The sequence below is a fragment of the Argopecten irradians genome, chromosome 2, assembly GCF_041381155.1.
Source record: "Argopecten irradians isolate NY chromosome 2, Ai_NY, whole genome shotgun sequence".
Classification (NCBI taxonomy): Eukaryota; Metazoa; Mollusca; class Bivalvia; order Pectinida; family Pectinidae; genus Argopecten; species Argopecten irradians.
This window is the reverse complement of record NC_091135.1, coordinates 45,837,583-45,861,735: the sequence shown is the minus strand read 5'-3', so window position 1 is coordinate 45,861,735 and position 24,153 is coordinate 45,837,583. Positions and strand designations below refer to the sequence as shown.

The 24,153-nt window shown below is 36.0% G+C and overlaps 2 protein-coding genes across 3 annotated transcripts in view; both read right to left on the bottom strand.

Annotated features, from left to right (window-relative positions):
* The window catches only part of LOC138315670 (stimulated by retinoic acid gene 6 protein-like), a 94,322-nt gene that overhangs the window by 34,240 nt on the left and 35,929 nt on the right, over positions 1-24,153 (bottom strand). The window lies entirely within an intron of this gene.
* On the bottom strand, positions 7,613-19,605 carry LOC138315672 (stimulated by retinoic acid gene 6 protein-like). Its single transcript, XM_069256862.1, has 7 exons — positions 19,450-19,605; positions 18,414-18,571; positions 17,060-17,108; positions 16,584-16,701; positions 15,711-15,842; positions 12,171-12,334; positions 7,613-11,804 (listed from the first exon to the last, which is right to left on the bottom strand). The coding sequence occupies exons 2-7, from the start codon at positions 18,507-18,509 to the stop codon at positions 11,548-11,550; spliced, it is 816 nt and encodes a 271-aa protein (XP_069112963.1). The 5' UTR covers positions 18,510-18,571; positions 19,450-19,605; the 3' UTR covers positions 7,613-11,547.

Below are 24,153 nucleotides of genomic sequence, written 5' to 3'. Positions count from 1 at the left end.
ATTCTTAAAAATGTATACATATAATCCTAAAAAGCTGTCATGCATATGCCTTCATATGAACGACTAAACCACAATCAAACAAACTATATAATCAGTGTACATGTATATCTAAAAGTTAATTTCCTATAATTACAATATGAAGTGTACAATCTCGATGTATAAATGATAATCTGATACCTCCGTGACCTGTCTTCACACATAATGCTACAATACATAATACTCTGATAATTTTAAGTACAGTGTATATTTTCTGTGATGGTTTTTTGTGATTGTTTATAAATTTGCTTAATTTATCTACTATTTTAACTAACAGATGATTTTATGTTTTACTATTATTATTACATGCTAACCCATATTTCCATAATATATACTATTGATTTCTTAGGTAAAATCTGTGTTCTCTTGCACATATCACGTCATAATATACACATGCATATCAAAAAGTCTCCAATACTTTTAAATGACATGCGTATCAATTTACTAGTAAATGTTTCTGTCACTATAATACACTTCAACCGAGCTTGCTCTGTTTATAAAGTAAAATCTAGTGAAAATATCGACACGACATACATAGCGACTATTTTGCATGATGCATGATTTCCTGCCCCTGTGCTTCGGCAAAGACCCCTAAATATTACAAAGTGAGGGGTATTCCGTAACAATAATATGACGAATAAGAATATTACAATTACATCCGACATAATAATACAAAGATTCCTTACGGGGTGGATATAACTTCAGGGATAATTACCCCTGGAGAATTGGGGATGCATGTAAACTCAGTAGTAGCGCATTACTCCAGTAAGGTTTGACCACTAAAACCGCTGTAAATGTAATGAGCAGTAATGGGACAAGATATCTGTTTCTATTTGTATTCCTTAACTATTTCCCAACACTGGCACTATTTTTGCCATTTGGTCATGAATTGTTTACCTGTAAATAACATTCTGACTTCGGTATATATGTATTAGTCCAACAATTCAATTCAATCCCTTTGTCACTTAACAAATCTTGTGTAGTAAAGAATTAACGAAATGTGTACACATTGTAAAACTAGATCCTAAGATATAGAATTATACATTTTGTAGTGATATCTACATGTACTTAGCTCTCACAAGATTTGTAAATAGTTCGAATATGCATGTTTTCATGATATATCAAAAATGTAAATGTAATAATGTAATTTTATCAGTCTAAAAAATGTGCATCTAAAAAGTAACACATGTAGTATATTTCATTTAAAATAAATTATGTAATTTGAGTTGAACTTAATGTGTTTTTCTACTTTTTCCATGCAGATCTGGATGATTATGAATGAATATTTCCAAATTTCAAACAAAAAGGTTATATATTTATTTGATATTATCAAAATAATCAATATAGTACATGTATGCCAAACATTGTTTATAATAAAAGTGAATTTTGTTCTTTAAGTATATTGTACATTCGATATGATGGACATTTTCTCATCAATATCCAGTGGGCTAATTATCATATGTATCTAAATGTAAGCAATAATTTCATGTCGATGTGTCTTTACTTTAAATCACATTCTTAGATATTTATTTAAAACATTTTTATATTGAATGAGATAATCAAATAACATTTCGTACTCAAATAAGGTTGTGAAAAACAGATGTAAAACAAAAATGATGTTATCTGGATTTCGTTGATATCATTTAACTGACCCATATTCTATACATACTGTAAAAGTACAGGCAATAATATACATGTGATTAAGTACTATATCAGAATAGATTATAATTAGTGTGGTATTTTCTCCAGAGTTTGAATAATTTCTTTGACAGTGGACGTGTACAATGCATACAATATGTCAATTATGATTACATCATCATACCAAGTAAAGCATTTACTTTAGAATGTAGTATGTATGATACAAGTTGGCGCCTTCATAAAACAGCCACACATTCATGGATAGGAATGATAACCCTAGTGACATCGTGTCGGGCTAGACTATTGATTTCAAAACGAAAGGAGCATACATTGTACATCAACGCATATTTTAAAAGTAGAAATGCACAATTCATATAATATTTATATAGGATCTTATATGAGTGTTCATTTCATATGAGATTTTATGAAACGAGTCTAAGAAGTTCTTATTTTTGCGAGCCTTGAAAAATTAAAACCTCGAGACGAGTTTCATAAAATCTAAGACAATAATGGAAAACCAATTTAGAATATTTTGCTTTTCGCCTGCACTTGATTCCCTTAGCTGATTCCATTAGAAACTTCAATTATAAGTGTACAAAATAGCTGATGATGGCAATTCTCTTTAAACTTTTAGAGTGAATAATGAATCAAATGGTTACATCGGGGCAAATGCTGAACCAATTCACTCCGCTTTGAATACTAAGGGTTGTTGAAAGTATTGAATTTCAATTTTTACTTTCACATAAAGCGTATTATATCTCTCCAAATGCATGTGAACTTAGTTCATAATGGGTCTGCTGGCAAGTAAATAAGTGATTCAACGCTCACAAAATATAACCAGATAACTCATACATAAGTACTAACATCTGATTCCTTATCGTTATCCTGAACAGATCAGTCTCAGGTAAAGTCACACCATACACCTGGGATAAACGTACAAATGACTATACTTTAGTCAATATGTGCTATCCACTTTCGAATTTAGAAGTAAAATATGTTGTTAATCAGGTTATCAATTTGTATAATCAATACCTATGCTAAGCTTAAATTTCTTTCTTTCTAAATCTTTAAGTATAACATTTTATCTATCCATAAATTTAAATTAACATATAGCACTTGATTACTTAGTAAATATCTAATTTTATTCATTCATACACTTACATTCACATATCACTTTGCACTTACAGTCCCACAGAGTACTTTCTTATTTTCAAAACTTGCATTCACACACATTACTGTCTTAATTGATAAGGTTGCATAAAGCTTAAGTGTAATTGTAATTATTTTCACCAAACTCATATCTGTATACAATAAGGGTAGTACAATAAACATATATATATATTAAAACAGCAAATATTATAAAAAAGGAACGAACAATCTTTGTTTTCATGTACTTTAATTACAGTTTATAATTTTGTCAATAAGATGTGTTACAGTATTATGTGTTGATTATAGGAAAGAGAGAAATTATGATAGATAGACAAAAACGAAAAGAAAGGGGAAAAAGGAGAAGAAGAAAGAGAGCAAACAGGAGAATGTTGTTAAAATTAGAACAAATTGGGTAGGATGGTAAAACATAAAGTAAACATGTAAATGCAAAAACATTCTTTTATAAAACTGGAAACAGTATATTGACTTTGTAAAGGGTTATTACCAGAATGAAATTCTTATATAAGAGTTTTGATTAATTACGGACAAAATAACATGTCTTTGAATCACCTTATAATTCTTTAAAAAAACACCAATGACACTTTTATTAACTAGGCAAAGGCGTATAGATTATTTAAAATGTTATACTGACCCATAGACACTTGTGTATACTATATTAGTATGTATCGAATTAGAAGTCTCAGCATTTGATTATACATTGTAGAAAAGTAGTCGTGCATTCTATAAAAAGGAATTATTATAGTGAAAGTATGTTGAAGGTTGTCCTTGATAAAACAATCTTCATTGGACCCCTACAAAACAAATTAGGCAAAATGTAGTACAGATTGGACCATACAGTCATGTTACAATAGACCAACCAACATATGTAGATGATGAAGACATCTTGTAATATTTACATTTCCGTTTTCACCTTCCTATATAACCTTACTAACCGGGCAATCGTTTACACTTGCGTAAACGCAGAGGGGCTGCTGCACAAGAACACAAACCGAAACACTGACTTCCGCCCTTATGTGAATGCGCATCCGGTTAGGCCAAAATATATGCCATGACAAAGGTTCGATATCAACATCAGTTTGAATGCAATGGAAAGCATTGTGTTAATATTAAAAACATAAAAAAATGAAAATATATGGAAGAAATGGATTAAAAATGCTTAAGTTATTGTGGAACTATATTTTATTTACTCCCGGAACTTGACACATTTTCCCACCAAATTGGAGCCAGCTGTTTCGCGATTCCATCAATTACTCAGCTGTTCCATCAATCGTATAACGTTGAAAAAACGAAGTTTTATTTCACCGGAACACTAAATTTAAATGAAATGGTCGGTCGAAATGTAAATATAAGGAATGTTTTTAATTTTTTGTTGTTTACTGGTGTGTAAACTGCATTTTTTGTACAGATATTTCAACATGACACGCTGACGCGCGTCATTTAAAATATCTGTACAAAAAATGCAGTTTACACACCAGTAAACAACAAAAAATAAAAATCATTCCTTAAATAATGTTAACAACATATTATAACCTGTCTTCAGCATGTTGATTGTGAGTGATGGCGTTTGCCTAATTATTTCTATTACTTTTGATGATAAAAAACAATAGTTAAAAGGTTAATTATGAGTAACCTCATCATGAAGTATCCTGGTTTAACCGTTTCTTATTTGCCTGTTAGAGCGAAGGTGAGGCTTTGGCACAAGGAAGCTACTGAAATAGAACTCGCCCTCACGTATGATATACAGCCCATCAATCTCGCCAGGTAAATATTTACAGTCCTATAGCCCGGGGGTGGGGCCTGCCTTTCTGGGTCATGTTTTCTGACGAGAACCTGTATTTTTTACGTGCTATAATCTGGCTAGATTTGTAGATGTACATATGGAGCAGTGACCTGAGGTCTTAACCTGATTCTGTAGGGCATATTTCATTTGAACTCTGTTATGGAAGGCAGTTCGAATACGCATTAAAAGAAGTGTGGTCTTATTCAAATCTACATCTGTTTTATGACCTCGTACTATGATAGGAGACTGTTTATGTCCTAACCATTTATCAGAAGATATCTTATCTTTATATTGATGTGAGTTCCTTTCAGCCCGGGATATATAACACATATATGATATCACATACTTCACGATTTGCCTTAGTTTTAAAGCAAACGTTGTTTTCTTTTCTTTTTTACAGCTTTATATCCCTGCCATTCAAGATGCTAATACCTGAGACCGTTGTTTCGCACAACTGCTGTCTTTGGTGACCAAATAGGCAACACACGACTAATGCCTTAGAATCAAACCTGCTAGTAATGAAGAACATCGGTCCTATATATAACGGACACCTTTTTATAAAGGATAGAATCATCAATCCCATTTGGTACAATTCATTATATAACTGAACTATGTATAAATGGCACCTGTCATTAAAGGATAGATTCATTAATCCCATTTGGTACAATTAATTATATAACTGAATAATGTGTAAAGGACACCTGTCTAAACGGGATAGATTCATCATTCCGTTTTGATACAATTTACTATATAAAGGACAGGTTTGCTATGTACTTGCACGTCATTATTTTGTGAACGCAATTCACGTCGTTTTCCCTGAACAAATGACGTTACGCTCGCAAACACATGGCGTCCTAAACAATACCTACTGCAAGGGCAGATAATTTTGTAATATGCAAATACGGAATACTACAGTTGCTAAAACATTATATAACTGCATTTGTTAAGAGGTTTTATTTAGACCAATGACCAAAGGTTCTCGACTAGATCGTGCACCTGATAGAGAAGCATATGTGAATATCTGTGCTACGGACGTATGCATGCGTGTCTTTTGAGCACCGGAATTTACAATTCTGATTTTATCTCAAAAATAAGCTCCTTTATCACAGTCAAATGCTTCTCGTATCACCAAGATGCATATACAGCAAACATTCAACCTTGAAGAGCAGCGTAAAATACACATGAATGTATTTACTCTCCCCATTCAACTTTACGTTATCTACTTTCTAATATTTCTTATAGATACATTGATATAAATCATATTGCCTTGATCTATAAATAACTTAAAATCACGATATGCCAACGAAAACGTAGGGCTGATCTAAAGCCCACAGTTATCACTGAAAGTAAGTATTGTGAGGAAGTAAATGGACCTGGAATGTGCGTGTCTTGCAAGGAGAGGTTTAGGGTAGTTAGGTTATTTGAATATTTGTCAGATTTTTATATAGATAAAGTAGGTTTTTTTTAATTCTACACAAATCCTGCAAAGGTGATACGACTCGTCTATCTTGGTAGTGTGCAGACGTCACATATAGTGGTAAATGGAGAGAAAGTTTGCTACGGAATGAAACGTTGTTGCAACATTAAAAAAAGAACAAAGTGGCGTATAGGTCATTTTTATATGAATTATATTTAATGTATTTGTAGACAATCACTGGTTGTACTTTGTGAATCGCTCCATAACTATAACAGTACAAGATAGATATCAGATGTCAACATATACTAAATGTCCTGACCTTCAACGCGACACGCTGTACTGATAAAAAAAGTTAATTGACATTAACAATAAATGTTTCGATATAAATTTGGTAACTACATATTAATCATAATTATGATATATAAACGTATGCGATAGCTGAAAGAGGTCGACCATTGCAATATAATTTAGTTAGAACGTACCGAATTTCAGGTTGACTGTAGTCCTATGTTTTTGATAACATACAATGAAACATTTTTGAATTAATAGACATCTAAGCGCTTCTGTAAGTATAATAGTTACATATTATCATTGCTTTTAGAATATTGCATGCACGTGGTTCTTATTTCACTCACTCTATTTGTTTCCAAATCTCTATTTTTGTAGGGATATTATTCCGTCATAAACGTGGTAAACCACGAAGTTTGTGTAGCGTGCACGTGTCGAATAACATTTATAACGATATCAATATCATCCCAATACGTTATGATTCAATATTTATATACATTACGTCTGACCGTTATACCAAGTCAGTAACACGTTCGTCACTAAACGTGGTGTGGTAGTTAAACTGAATCAGATACAGGCGGGAAAACATAACACTTAAATATCAGTTCTACTGTTCTGACGGAAGGCGAGTCTGGAATCGGTCAATATGTTTTTGTCAAAACATAAATTTTTATCAAGTTCAATGTTCTCCTTGATATGTTCTCTTATATAACCAAGGAAGTGACACGTGAAGGAAGCTTTCTGCCAATGTCTTATTTAACGTGGTTATATTTCATTGATCATATCATAATTATCGGTAGGCAAGGTCATTCGTATTTGATGTGTTCATCTCTACTTTCCATACCGGGCACTATCACAAACCGGATCTCCTACCCGGTTACATTTCATTGAAAGTCACTGTGTGTATCAGGTGCATTTTGTTATTTCTTCATAATAGGGTAGCTATATCACTATTCACTCCATTACTTCATCATTGTTCGAAAATCAGTGGTTTTAAATGTTATGTATCCTGGCGTAGGATGATTGAACAAACTTCTGATCCAATGTTCGTTATTTCAATCATGCTCATTATTATCGAAAATGAATAATTATATAATTGTATATATATACGCTTTAAATTATGTGCATTTATATCTGTCATACACATAATTTGTAAAACTTTGGACCAAGGAACGTTTGATTTTTCGGAAAACCCAGTCTAATATTCTACTATAAAATCTCCAGAACCTTTGTTTTGTTTTTATTACATACGGATTCCGAACAAAATAAGAATAGGATAGGGATCGGTATTACAAACATTTTTATTAGCAGATAACATACAAAATACATTAGAAGCAATTGCAACGAAAGCAAAGTATTTCAATTATTTTAAAAAAGATATAATCCTAAAAAGCTGAAACGCATATGCCTTCATATGAACGACTAAACCACAATCAAACAAATTATGTAATGAGTGTAAATGTATATCTAAAAGTTAATTTCCTACTTTTGAATGAAGTATAATTTGTTTGAAAACGAGAACATTCGGACATAATGACAATTATAAAGTCATAGAACGACATACTCACAAATGTAACTTTTGGTCACAAGTGAAAAAAAGGAGCGACAACAGCGTATCCATCGCGCCACGCAGTTGGTATGACAACCCAAATAGTGTACATGTTTATATCAAGTTCATAGTTATTAAAGAATAACTTAAAATGTATGTATTTGAGTTTGGCATCGTCCTTGAATAATGTAAAAACAATAAAATGAATACCCAATGACGATGATTGTTATATAGCGAAACAGGAAATTGAATATCACTTTTTATGACCACAGATAACCCATGTATAATGTTGATTGTTTGATTTTTCGATAAAGGTATATAATCAGTTAGCACAGCAAAACATAAAAATCTAATGTCTAAATATGTACGTATAATCTATACCTCATATGTTAAACGTAGTTGTCTATATACACAAATATTTCAATATGTGGGTATTGTAAAACTGACAAAAATAACAGCAGGTGACAACGGTAACAGTAACTTGGTATTTTTGACTAAATTTCCACGGTAGAGATATCGAACATAGAATTTAAAGATCAACAATTGTAAAAGGCACATTTAAGGCATTAGTTAAGGAATAGATGTTTATTTTGTTGAGGTTATGAGGGTATAATGATAATGGAGCACGTGTAAATTATGTAACCCCGGCTTTATACCCTCACAACCTCAACAAAATAAACATCTATTCCTTATATTTTAAGTTTTTCAAGTAAATGAATATTATTAATTCCTGCAGCAGTTGCAGATTTTTTTATTAAATTACCCATATTTTTTTCCCTCCCGTCATCATCAACGAATTCCATTGAACAGCTGATAGGAATCGAGTCATTCATATGTTCCCGCCAAAGGTGGGGTCATGACCCCACGTTGCTACGCCATCGACTATTCACGTAACAATAGAATCGCCGCGCGTGTTGTGCTAAAATTATACACTGATAATGATAATACTAGAAAGCATGATTATTGAGTCCATGTCAGTGCAAACTGTAAATATTCTGATATAAACAGAAAGTTTCAAGGATCTACGTTGAATGGTGTTTGAGTTATAGCATGGAAAAGAAATCTCGAACGGACGACATAACCCTATTAAATATCCCTCGCAAATGCGTTTCGCCAGGAATTAATAAGTTCTTTCCCTACCTTTAGGGTAGGACAGGGTGATCTCTACCCAGGGAGGAGATTCATGACTGTTTAGCCCGAGGTTTACCGAGTGTTGGACTGTCGTGATTCTCGTACAGATTTCCCTCTCTAGGTAGGGAATGATCCTTTTTTTGCTCCTGTAATTTCACCAAAAATTGTGAAAGTTTGGGATTTTCTATTCCCCAGGATGTTAACTCAGATGAATGCCGGTATTGTTTATGTAGGCCATGTATTACAAATGAGAGAAACAAACAATGGTGGGGGAAATAACAGCACATCCACAGCATAAGAAAAACAATGTTCGGAGAAAAGAAATTTACAAGCGGTTTTGGACAATGCTGTATCATAGAGGAGCCTGGGGAGATCCCCGATATCAAGAAAAAAGAAGCAAGCATTAGGAATTAGGACAGGACAAGGGGAACCTGTGTGGCATAGGCGTGACATAATGCCGGACTGTGTTATCAAACTGGTCAGATTCTGGTTTCCAAATCCTGATGATATGGCATATCTGGGTCATTGTTGGGAATAGATTACATGAACTGTATTTATGGGAAGTGTGAATCTGTCTTGTTTATGACTTGTTTGTGCCTTTGGGATATATTGCCGCCAAAATGCTGATAAGGTAGGGAGTTTGTTTACTTAGCATGCGTAGCTAGGGCCATAGCAACAACACAACTGTAAACTTCCGGCAACAACTTCCGGTAGGCAAACTGACAAAATTCAAATTTGATTGACAGTATACAATTTGAAAAGGAAAAATACTTTTATAGGAAAAACAAGCAAAGTTGATTTTTTTTATTAAAGATTATGTATATTTTCAGATTCCTCACAAAAATTCATATAAACAAAACAAAAGATATGTCATATGTATTCTTGAATAACATGAATTTGAGTTAATTCTTTCTCTGAATTGAAGGCTGCTAAAGATTTGTATCACCCTCCATTTTCCCAAGTTGTCTCCCTTTTATACCCTGGCCCCGGCCATTAAATATTGCAATTTTTCTGTGTCAAGACTTTGTTAAACTTGTTGCACTGTGGCAAACAAGAATCTAATTCATTTTGAAATATACCGTAGAAATACTGACAATATTGTATAAAACCAGTAAAATATAATGTAAGTGTTTTATCGAGTAAACATCAACGAAATGTAAAGGTAGGTGGGATTGCGATGATCATTGGGTCAAAGTTCAGCACGCCTGTGAAGCACGAGCTCGAGTTCGAATGTGATATTGATTGTCCATTTGGACTTTACAGGTTAGTTTTTATTTCCAACTTCCGGTTTATGACGAGAATATGTTCTAAGCGTGCAGGGTAAGGCAGGGGAATCTGATACTCACCGGAAGTGAGGATATCTTTGTCCGATGGGGTAGAAAAATAGTCCGCAATTTGGAATGTCTTCACGAAGCAAAATAATCATATCTAATATATTTGATGATCAAATGCGTATTGTAGTTATACAAAAAAAGTAGTAATATAATAAAGTCTATGTATGTTGTACTGAATCATGTAGATTCTACGAAAACAGATTATACACCAAATCGTGAGTTTTAATATAAAAAGGGAGATAACTCTTACTGAAGAAGTGATCTTTATCTGATTCTGCGTCGGTTGGCTAAAACACGGTCATTGAAGCGTTTCGGTGATTCTGGTGAACATATGTGATCATTAATTTGCTAAATTTGAACCTGTTGCTAATAGAAGAGACATTTAAAATTAGACCCAACTCAAGGTGTGACTTACGGAAACGGGAAATTAGGAATTGGTTACATGAAATAGAACCAAATTTACTTACAATGTAAAAAATGAATAGCACATATATGTACAGCTACCCAAAACAAACGTTCATGCCCGTCAGGTACATGATAAGCATACCTGGAATTCGGTTAGATAAAATCCTTATTTTACCACATTTGTTTTACTTAAAGGGAGAATTCACTCAGGCTAATTCTTTTACATAACCAAGAAGGCAAAATATGGCATAAATGTATTGTTCTACATTACTTATGAAACATATTACATAAAACATTGACAAATTTAGTATTTTAATTAATATCGTTAAAATATCAAATCGTTGATCAATACGATTAAGCAGGTACAATATGGACGCTGTACCCATACCCGAGCCAAAGTCACGCACGTTAAACAAATAAACTATATAACCACTGAGAAGGTGATAAAATGATTTTTAGGCAAGACAATTTACCTAATAAGGTAAACACACTACTGTTTGAGCGATTTGAGCAGTTCTAGACAAAAGTTGCATTACTCTACGAGCAAAGGACAGTGTTCGGCATACAAGAAGTTCGACCACAATGTGTAATTCTACACACATGTCACATAGAACAGCCATGAGCTTTTCAGGCATATCACAGTAAAACCGACTGATCTAATTTCCAGGACGGCCTTCACATTGGCCTAGTCTCACTATAAATAAACGCTTAAAATGCATTTCATACTAAAACCGGAACATGTAAGAATACAGAGTTTGATAAAAAAACAACAACGCGACAATACTTTTAGCATCCATTTTCAACAATTTACCAAAGTTGGATTCCTTAGCAGAGTGTAGACTTTAAGCCACCGGTTATGTATTCTCCTATTGTACTTTGGGATAACAATGGAGGTTGTCCTTGACCTTATGTGGTTTGGCAGATCATTAGTATTATGCATTGGTACCTGGACGGTGCCGGCTGACGACCTCTGGAGGAGTTGGTCACAGAACACTACCAGTACTGGGTGGCAGTGCACTAACTCCATCTGAAGAAAACTCACGTACGCCATATAACCTGAAAAGTATGTGCATGAAAAGTTCAACAAACTGCCCTTGTAATGATGATATATATATATTTTTCAAAACGGGCATAAATTTTTGTAGGGAAAGTATTCGACAAACTTTTGTTCTCTTGAACATTTAAGCTTAATGATCATACCACAAAATCGTATAAGACTTGGCAAGTAAGAGGATTTCTATACATTGAACAAAACACATTTGTATATTGAATTAAATCACAAAGCAGCTCTATCTATTTTAACAGTCAAAGTACCATAAATGCTATTTCGCTATGACAAAATTTAGCAAATATCAGGACAGAGATGTAGCAATACATGTAGTTGTTTGTAGAATGGTTTGATATTTGTTTATTTGACTCTACCTGTATCCCACGTCTCAAAGCCGTGCATCAGTCCACTCCTGTCTATTCTACCAAAGAGGATCACACCCAAAACGACAGCCTTGACTATTCTCATCAGACATCGGATTAAAGCGATGAGTATGTAGTAAAAGAACATGAAGTATGCCATGTTGTGGTAAGTATCCCTAAAATTAAGTTGACGTGATAGAATAAAATTCAATTATTAGTATCAGAGTCATGTGTGTAACCATTAATCTGTGACTTAAAAAAGGTGTAGAGACTACAACTACCAATAACATTAGTATGGAAACTAAAGACATCCCATGCATGAATCGCTGATCACTGTGTTTAAGTAACATATATCAAATATTTAAACAATACAGAAACGCAACATATGAAAAAAATGTGCTATAATCAATATTATGTTGGAATTTTGAAGGTTTTTCATTTCCAAAAATCAAATTGCGGATTTCTAACTTCCTGTTATTTTTACTAGCTTACAAAGACGTTTGACAAGTGGTAAGATGGACACCTTCACCACATAGCCACCGTGGTCTGTGCCCTGATAGTGCCAACATAGCCACCATAGTCTGTGACCTGATAGTACCAACATAGCCACCGCGGTCTGTGTCTGATAGTGCCAGCATAGTCACCGTAGTCTGTTACCAGATAGTTCCAACACAGCCACCGTGGTCTGTGACCTGATAGTGCCAACACAGCCACCGTGGTCTATGACCTGATAGTGCCAACATAGCCACCGCAGTCTGTGACCTGATAGTGCCAACATAGCCACCGTAGTCTGTGACCTGATAGTGTCAACATAGCCACCGTAGTCTGTAACCTGATAGTGCCAACATAGCCACCGTGGTCTGTGACCTGCCAGTGCCAACATAGCCACCGTGGTCTGTGCCTGATAGTGCCAACATAGCTATTGTCGTCTGTGACCTGATAGTGCCAACATAGCCACCGTAGTCTGTGACCTGATAGCGCCAACATAGCCACCGTAGTCTGTGACCTGCCAGTGCCAACAAAGCCACCGTGGTCTGTGACCTGATAGTGCCAACATAGCCACCGTGGTCTGTGACCTGATAGTGCCAACATAGCCACCGTAGTCTGTGACCTGATAGTGCCAACATAGCCACCGTAGTCTGTGACCTGATAGTGCCAACATAGCCACCGTAGTCTGTGACCTGATAGTGCCAACATAGCCACCGTAGTTTGTGACCTGATAGTGCCAACATAGCCACCGTAGTCTGTGACCTGATAGTGCCAACATAGCTTTTGGTTTGGTTTGGTTTGTTTATTTTTACGTCCTATTAACAGCCAGGGTCATGTAAGGACGTGCCAGGTTTGTTGGTGGAGGAAAGCCGGAGAAAACCACCGACCAGCGCTCAGTACCTCGCAACTGCCCCACATGGGATTAGAACCCGCATCCCAGAGGTGGAGGGCCTGTGGTAATATGTCGGAACATCTTAACCACTCGGCCACCGCGGCCAACATAGCCACCGTAGTCTGTGACCTGATAATGCCAACATAGCCACCATAGTCTTTGACCTGATAGTGCCAACATAGCCACCGCGGTCTGTGCCTGACAGTGCCAACATAGCCATTGTCGTCTGTGACCTGATAGTTCCAACACAGCCACCGTGGTCTGTGACCTGATAGTGCCCACACAGCCACCGTGGTCTATGACCTGATAATGCCAACATAGCCACCGTAGTCTGTGACCTGATAGTGCCAACATAGCCGCCGTAGTCTGTGACCTAATAGTGCCAACATAGCCACCGTAGTCTCTGACCTGATAGTGCCAACATAGCCACCGTGGTCTGTGACCTGATAGTGCCAACATAGCCACCGTAGTCTGTGACCTGATAGTGCCAACATAGCCACCGTGGTCTGTGACCTGATAGTGCCAACACAGCCACCGTGGTCTATGACCTGATAGTGCCAACATAGCCACCATAGTCTGTGACCTGATAGTGCCAACATAGCTACCGTAGTCTGTGACCTGATAGTGCCAACACAGCCACCGTGGTCTATGACCTGATAGTGCCAACATAGCCACCGTAGTTCTGTGACCTGATAGTGCCAACATAGCCACCGTAGTCTGTGACCTGATAGTGCCAACATAGCCACCGTGGTCTGTGACCTGATAGTGCAAACATAGCCACCGTGGTCTGTGACCTGATAGTGCTTAAATAGCCACCGTAGCCTGTAACCTGATAGTGCCGACATAGCCACCGCGGTCTGTGCCTGATAGTGCCAACATAGCCACCGTAGTCTGTGACCTGCCAGTGCCAACATAGCCACCGTGGTCTGTGACCTGATAATGCCAACATAGCCACCGTGGTCTGTAACCTGATAGTGCCAACATAGCCACCGCGGTCTGTGCCTGATAGTGCCAACATAGCCACCGTAGTCTGTGACCTGCCAGTGCCAACATAGCCACCGTGGTCTGTGATCTGATAGTGCCAACATAGCCACCATGGTCTGTGACCTGATAGTGCCAACATAGCCATAGCCACCGTAGTCTGTGACCTGATAGTGCCAACATAGCCACCGTAGTCTGTGACCTGATAGTGCCAACATAGCCACCGTAGTCTGTGACCTGATAGTGCTAACATAGCCACCGTAGTTTGTGACCTGATAGTGCCAACATAGCCACCGTATTTGTGACCTGTGGTTTGGTTTGTATATTTTTACGTCCTATTAACAGCCAGGGTCATGTAAGGACGTGCCAGGTTTGTTGGTGGAGGAAAGCCGGAGTACCCGGAGAAAAACCACCGACCAGCGGTCAGTACCTCGCAACTGCCCCACACGGGATTCGAACCCGCATCCCAGAGGTGGAGGGCCGGTGGTAATATGTCGGAATATCTTAACCACTCGGCCACCGCGGCCAACATAGCCACCGTAGTCTGTGACCTGATAGTGCCGACATAGCCACCATAGTCTGTGACCTGATAGTGCCAACATAGCCACCGCGGTCTGTGCCTGACAGTGCCAACATAGCCATTGTCGTCTGTGACCTGATAGTGTCAACATAGCCACCGTGGTCTGTTACCTGATAGTTCCAACACAGCCACCGTTGTCTGTGACCTGATAGTGCCAACACAGCCACCGTGGTCTATGACCTGATAGTGCCAACATAGCCACCGTAGTCTGTGACCTGATAGTGCCAACATAGCCACCGTAGTCTGTGACCTGATAGTGCCAACATAGCCACCGTAGTCTCTGACCTGATAGTGCCAACATAGCCACCGTTGTCTGTGACCTGCCAGTGCCAACATAGCCACCGTAGTCTATGACCTGATAGTGCCAACATAGCCACCGTAGTCTGTGACCTGATAGTGCCAACATAGCCACCGTGGTCTGGGACCTGATAGTGCCAACATAGCCACCGTGGTCTGGGACCTGATAGTGCCAACACAGCCACCGTGGTCTATGACCTGATAGTACCAACATAGCCACCGTAGTCTGTGACCTGATAGTGTTAACATAGGCATCGTGGTCTGTGACCTGATAGTGCCAACAAGCTTGGCTTAAGATTAAACTACAACTTACCTATTTTTCAAAGATAACACTTTGTTGGTTTTGCCGGTTTCTGTGTTAAGCAAGTCATGATCGTGCAGGAGCCATCTTTTAGATATGAATTTCTGAACTATATAAATCAACAGCCGTATAGCTGTTGTTGATCTGAAACATGTTAACAAAAACAACATTGATTGATATAACTTAATATTCATAAACCGAACTACATGAAAACTTATTGATAATATGCTATTCATTTTGTTTATTTCAAAGTTATATGTGCCATACTGGACGAAAATTAGTATATCCGGTATGTTGTTTTTCCTTAAGTGATCTGTTAAAAACCATAATATGTGGCAGACAAGCATGTGTGATACCTTATAAACATTAGTTACAACACATAATTTATGCACGGTAAAACTCATAGTTTTAAGCCTTATATTCAGAAATCACTTTACAATAAGTAATAACATCGTAAAAATTAAACTACAGATAACATATTGGCTTCATGGCCTGATCGTATATACTCATTTCACTGCACCTTAGATGTAAATATTATAATTTTTTGCAGTTTCATCTCTTTTTAATACTTGAAGAATTCGAAACGGTGGTAACTTGTGGTGGGGAATAACCTATTAAAAGCTCCCCTGGCTTCATGAGTGTTGGAACTACGGCACATAACTCTAACTGAAATGAAATTACTAGATGTACTTAAAGTAAATGATAATATTAGCAACGTATTCGGTGACATAATTCATGATCATATAATAACTGTGTAATTATGTTCATATTTATACGACTAGCAGAATCATATATGGTCGAAGTTCTCAAGGATCATGTTACTTTTGTCCGCTTTCCCTTTATTCTGTGTAATCAATACTCCGCATATAGTGACAATATACTTACACCAGTGTCAGAAAAGGTTGGAGAAAAACCAATGGGACTTTGCCGAGAATTGGCAAAACTACGAGACAGGCTATCAGAACGCAGGCGATGAAAAAGACAATGATATGTATCTGATAACCTGTGAATGAAATCAAAATGCACTAAAATATGGTGTCACCTAAAATTGGCTAGTTAATAGCATGCTTATAAAATGAAATTATTTAATATTTTTAGAGCGACTATTTGATATAAAACATATGAAACTTTGTAAATGATCGTTATAGGCTATAGTCTACGTTCTTCGATGGTCATGCGACCAGTCACCAATGTGTATTTAATTTAAAACAGATTGAACACATGATGCTTCAGTAATAATAAGGCGCGCAATGAACATTTTGAATAGCAAATAATAAAATAATCCATTAATTATTTAGTAGGCACTTTATTTGGTTTCTCATTCTGATAATTTTTATTTTAGAGTGAATTGCAATACTCACCCCAAATCAGATATGCTATTTGGTAACCCGGATAATGTAAATTGTCAGTCTGAAAATTGTAAAATACTCTCAGAAAAAAATGAATTGGTAGCAATATTTTCAAATCAGAGGAAATAGAATTAATTTTCAAATGAAATCATTTAACTAGTAATGTTCATCTCTATTACTGACATTATTGTCAATATCAGGTTAATCCATGGATTAGTTTGTGATGATTTCTGTTGGCGTTGCCTCCCTTGGGTAGTATGTGGTAAACGTTGGTGATACATGTACTTCAATTTTACTAATTAAGTTGGATTGATTTGCCAAAATGGTAAAATATACCTTACAATATTGAGGCGATATAAAAACAATTTAATAGGCTCATGCAGATTATTTTTATAGAGTACTGAACAACGAATTAGAACTGCAAGTGAGGTATACCACTGATAGTAAACATGAATCTATATTGCAAAGAATCACGCAGATATTCGTTTGGTGTGTGTCCTCGGCTCAGTTATAACCGGAACAACTTAAGCCTCATTAATAAATCAAAATGTGTCAGTTATAACCGGAACAAGAACTTTAATCCTCATCGACCAATGATGCGTGGAGCTCGATACTTTGCTCGTTTTGACATTGGCGAACACTAACTTGTTTTGAGATTGAAATTGGTCACTATATATTATATATATAAGTACACATCAATTATATTTATACTATAGATGTTGTTTGATGAATGAGTGATTATGTTCAAATGTTACATACATGTTCATGTTAATAGAGTATTTAGATGTAGATAATAATTGTGTACAATATATATATATATATATATATATATATATGTGTGTGTGTATGTGTGTGTGTGTGTGTGTGTGTGTGTGTGTGTGTGTGTGTGTGTGTGTGTGTGTGTGTGTGTGTGTGTGATGGTGTATGTGTAGGTATGTAAGTATGTATGTGTGTGTGTGTGTGTGTGTATGTATGTATGTATGTATGTATGTATATATATATATTGTATGTATGTATGTATGTATGTGATGGTGTGTATGTATGTGTGTGTAGGTATGTATGTATGTAATGTATGTATGTATGTATGTATATTGCATGAATCGGTATTTTTATGAAAATAAAAAGAATAAAAGAAAATGCTCAAAAAATTTAATATTCTCAACTCTGAGTGGAAAAAAAGAATTAAAAAAAGTACTGTGTAAAAAATCCTGAAAAGGGGCGGCTTGAAAAGACTGTCTGGTGACGTGCACGTTACATAGTGGTGTCGGTGCCGGTGTGTGAACGGTTCTGGGTCAGAAGCTCCTGAATAAGGGGACGCCTGAAAAGGTAACTCTGGTACGACTTTTTTTTAATATTTAGCCTTTACCATTACTGTGATAGCTGACTGATGATATGCCTCGTTCGGAATGACGGAGAAATCTCCCCTATAGAGTGCCATCATGTTCCTCCGATAGGAAACCATAATTTGGAAAATGGAAATCCCAGATAGTAGGGTGGCTAATATCAGCGATACGTAGAAGGATACTATAAACAGAAATAAACTTTAAATATACTAACGGCTTAGCAAAGACAGAGAGTTTGTCAACATGTGTGGTATGAAACTGAAAACTATATTTTACATTAGAAACAAAACTCAAGGATCTTTTTTAATTATGACCAATACATAGATCTACACGTTATTGATTACTTATGTAAACATGTACTCTTACAAATGAAAATGTGTGTTATTTTAATCACTTCTATGGAAGACCAATATATGATAAGGTCTAAATATCAATAAGCCTTCAAATCAAATCATATCAGTTTTTCATTGTTGAAGGACCTATGCGAAGAAAGGACGTGTTAGGCGCCATTAACAGTACACTGGAAACGCCAAATTTAACCACACCGAAATTAAACCACCCTATTTTAATACAACAAGGCCAAATAAAAAAAGATTTCACGACGACAAAATATCCCAATTTACGGTACGTTAAATTTTCGAGGATAGTACACAATAAGTAATGTGGAAATCCAAAATGATTGCCAAATGAACATTTAAATCAGACAAATGAGAACTGTCTCTAGTGTTTTTGTGCGCGAGTGATATCTAAAATGATTTTCACTTGAGGAATTCATAGGCCGATGAAGCATAGTTTACATGTAGGTCCGTTCATAATTCCATCAGGATAACCGACATATTGAATTTTGACCAAACACACGTAAAACTGAACAATCAATATCTGTCTTTACCTTGAAGTTGACACATTATGCAATAACCTAATTCTAGTGTGACCCATTAAACTCTAGGTAAATTACGTTTACAGTCGATTTTCTTTATTCATACGATATCACATTTTCATCTTCACATTGACACTTTTCATTTACTTCTTGTAAAGTTTGATCATCATATTAACACTTACCTGTCAGAACGTCGCAAAATAATTTAACTCCATCTTTGAATTCAAAAAAGATTGAAGAATTTTTAAAATGATCGTCGACAAACCCATCCAATAATATTATCAAATGCGTTCCAACTCCGAATACAGATACTGTCACCTATCGGAAATAAAAAAGATGTTTTACACAGGAAATATGAAGCACACTTGAGCATTGTTTATCACCATTAATTATCTTACTGTTACAAACAATGGTATCAAAGTAACGGTAGGTTCATTTTCTGTTGACTTAACATCAACGTTATCAGCAGTGGCGACTAAATTAGGGATACAGATTTGTTTACATGCCTCAGGATTTTTTAGCGTTCGTACTTGGTCAATTGGACAAGTATAGCCTGTGGTTCGGTATGACGAATACATCTTTATTCACATGTTCTAAGAACGTTTATATTATAAAAGTAATGTCTATTATGGTCCTCGCAATTGTTTATTGTGACGTCATTGAACTATGACGTCATAATACCACATCATCTTAGCGACGTCTTTCGTTGTACATGTACATGTAGTTCTACAGAGAAGGAATCGCAAAAGGGATAACAAGTGAGTAGTACATTTCTCTTTCTATACATTTTAATTATGTATATAGGTATTTAAGTATATAGAAAGATACTAATTTTATGTTAGTGTGAATACAGTAACATAGCCAAGGACGTAAATGACTTAGAAATCCTTGACATAGTTCGAAACTATGCATTTGGATACAAATGATCCGCTCGGAGTATCTGCTGTAAACAACTGAGATAGAGTAACTTATAAAGAAATGTGTCATAGATTAGTTTCGTTCTTTACACTCGTCCAATTGCTTGTATCCAAACAAGATATTTCAAACAGTATCTACAATATTTGATTAACTAAACTCGTGTTCAGTTCCGTGTGTCTAGCGCCACTTTCTATCGCCTTAGTGGCACCGGTATACCGCCAAAGGTACACAATGACAAGAAGAATGAATTAAAAAAGACGCAATGTAACATTAAGCTGTTTTATCATCTAATTCCCTAAATCAGCCTATAGATAAAAGGCTAATGCATACAGGCTAAATAGAATAAAGGGAACGGTAGAGATACAAAATATAGACATAGAAAGAAAGAATTTATACAAGATATTAAAAAAAAACTTTCAAAATGTGTCATATTTTTATTTGTCGGATTTTTCACCCCTTTAGATGGATCCGGATAAGGAAGAATGCAAAGAGAAGAATATGGCATTTTGTCGCGCCCTGACTTACTGGCGGGAACTTGAGAAGCGGTACATCTCCCGCCAACTTATGGAGACCTTGTGTTCCACAAAGGAAACCAAACTCATCGTCACAGAAAGGGGTGCTCCGGAAATAGAGACAGAAGAAGCTGAAACCACAGAACTGACAGAAATTCCATTCCACATAAAGTATCATGGTAATGGACAAGAGGTGTTCCGAGTATGGATGTACTCGTCTTTTATTTTGTGATAATACTGATAATTTTGATATTCGGAAACAACTTGTTCTCTGAATGGTCTTGCACGTCATGCATAGAGCCGTGTCAACAGGTATGTCAGAAATACATGTCCAGTAACTTCTGGGTAGAACAAGCTAGCCAGGTCTTCATGGACGACGAATTCGTCCTCTAATTATCACAGTCGTGAACTGTTTGTAATAAAACTTGAAGTGCAATTCTAACACTACATATGTACACATGTCTACGAATGCATATATGAATTATTCTTCAGTTAGAGTATATTTTCTTTGAAAAAGTATATATTCCAATAAGATTTTGCTTTAAAAAATAAATGTTTAAAAATGGTATTTGAAAAAAAGTAATTAAATCACTAAAGTAAGAACAATAAAAACTGTATGTGCGATAGTGAAGATCTTTGAGTTACACATATTATTATTTTTGTTAAATTATGATGATAATAAAGAAAAAGTACAATTCTAGATATCTTGAAGGTTTTTTTTTTCTACATTAAGTTCCTTTCAATTGTCAAGCATCTTTTATCTCTATAATTAGTTTCCATGATCCATTTGGAGCTGTCTATTATCTGCGATATGGTACTCGATTTGTTCGTGCGCATCACTTGTTGAATGCCCCGTGTAATGTACGTGTATGCACATCCCATTGCGTATCATAAAGAGACTTATTATCGTCGGATCGGAAGCGGTGCAATACTTCACGGTAAATCTTGAGATCTATTATAAGTACCCTCCTGGGCCGTCATTAATTGCATCGCAAATTACCAACAATTTAAAACGTGAACTATTTAAATCATTTCAGATCAAGCGTCTTGAGGCGTTCACTATCTACACATTCTTTACGTGTCTTAGTAATGGACAAAATTCGCCAAATCAAATGCGTTTGATGTTTGAATAAGAATGTTCTGTACAGGTAGTATACAAATGATCATTTTTTCTGGCTTTTTTGTCGACTCTGTGGTGACCACTTGATTATTATGGCGCCCGAAATGTGATTTCATTCATTTTATACTTTCAAGAAATTTGAGGGAAGAGTTTATAATTTTATCCCATGCTTATCCATGTGTCACGTAGTTAAGTTCAACTTTTGGCAGTTATCAGGTAATGATCGATACGGCTATAGTTTTACAGAGATATATTCCTAATAATATTTACAATGCAGAGACGGAGACTATCTACAGAAATGTAAAATATTCTGAAGTATGGGTGATTAAATACATAAATTGGATATGATATCCATGTACAAAGTGAATCCCCATAATGTCTGTGCGGTTTAATTAAGAAATGACGTTAGCGCGGGATATCATCTTTTAGCGTCGTTCCATCTCCAATAGAAACATAAGTCTCCGACACAGCATCACGTGGTAGGCACGTTGATTAAAATGACATTGTTTATTATTTTAAACCATAAAATCAAATTAGATATTTTATCAATTGGGGCCATTTTGATATGACCGAGCTTGCTATAAAGTGTCGGGCCTTTTAGGACTAAGATAAACCCACCCGAGAAGAGAACACAATGAACAAAGAGACATGTTTAGCAATTCAAAGTAGGAAATAGAAAGAATGGCAGAAATAGGAAATAAAGAGGTCGTACGTGGTAGGTTGATGTAGAAAGAAGAAAATTTGAGTGAGATAGAGACATTTTGTAGTAACTGACAGTGGGAGATATATAGAATTAAAGTTCAAGTCGACAAAGACGTTACAGTTAAAAAAACATCGTACAGGATGTTTAGGAGAAAGAAGAAATTACAGAATGAGTTATATAGCAACTGGTAGTGAACGGAAGTAAGGAACGTACATTTTTAGGAAGAAATGAAAAAAGTGGAAAACAAACAAACAGTAATAGTTGATTCTATGATAAAATAAGGAGACAGAAATGTATGTAAATTCGTGAATCAGAATTGGGAAATGTAAAATCGAAAGCGAATCAACAGCAAATTTAATTAATTGCTCAGAAGACATGACCAGGTGTACAATTTCATTGTTACCGTGTATAGATACAGTGTAACATGTACATCTATGTATATATGTACCTAATTCTCAGAACAACAGCTCGGTAAGTAGTTCCACTCCCCCAACTTCCGGGTAAACTATTAACGCCTGGTGCTACCAAATACACGGGATACCTTTTGTTTGTAACAGATGGGGACTAAAGGAGGAGCAATTATCACACCCCTTCACCGGCGGAGGAGAAAAAACACATGGTGACAGGGAAACCTCTAACCTTTAGTATTTGTGGCATTTTTTCCCATAGAACACGTACACGAGCGGTTAACGTGACGTCATATATGATAACGTGACCGTGTAACCTTTGCCTGACGGGGTTAGACGAACGCTTGAAACAGATACAATTATAGAGAAGCCATGCTGTAAGCACATGATGTTGTATTCAAGGACAATCTTACTACATGTTGATTAAAGAAGACACTTAGTCGGGACTCTTATAGAACAAACTCCCCAATCAGGAATGTCAGTAATTGTTTCTATTGGCGATAACTCCGTGCTAGTGTATCGCCATTCGACAAGAAATGGTGACAGCTTCAGGGTGTTACCAAGAATATGCAAGTGATTTCTTAACTTATACAGAAACGCCCGATCTAAAAATATAGAAACGTATCAAAATGCGTGCGTAAAGGAGGGGTGATTGACAACTCTGATTAGGTTTGCCTAATCCTCAACAAATGTCTGCACAAATGCTTTCCAGTAAATTGCATTTCAAAGGAATTCACAAATAAACTTAATGTTCCATACACACTGTATCTTCGTATGATGCCAACACGTATTGGACTATTAATCAAGTATTTAATCAGTCGTTGGCCTCCATTTCGACTTTCCCCATTAAACGTCGACTAGATTGACCTTCACCATATTCCAAGGATAAATACGTTATGTCAGGTTACCATACCGACAAACAAAGTCTATTTAGACACCATAGTTCTAATTACCTTTATTACTTAATGAGTTATAAAGCATCTTTTATCAGGTATGGTGAGTAAGTGGTTGATGACGACTAATCAATCTACCGTCTTAAATAGTCGATAACTAAGCCATATGGTCATTAATTTCACACCAAATGGCAGTAAAATCGTACTACTTTAGTTAAGTACGGTGTACATGATCGTACGACGTCTGGAGAATTATTTACTGGCTGAAATGTATCATCGTAATTGGCGTATGTTTTTTTTTTTATTTGTCCTCTATGTTGAATAACATTTAAA

What these genes read in the sequence shown, in the direction of transcription:
- LOC138315672 (XM_069256862.1), bottom strand. Translation starts at nt 18,509, where the DNA reads ATGGTTTCCTATCGGAGGAACATGATGGCACTCTATAGGGGAGATTTC. An exon ending in CAACCTTTTCTGACACTGGT is followed by an intron (nt 15,843 to 16,583) that starts GTAAGTATATTG and finishes AACATGTTTCAG; the next exon opens with ATCAACAACAGCTATACGGC. An exon ending in GTGTTATCTTTGAAAAATAG is followed by an intron (nt 12,335 to 15,710) that starts GTAAGTTGTAGT and finishes ACTTAATTTTAG; the next exon opens with GGATACTTACCACAACATGG.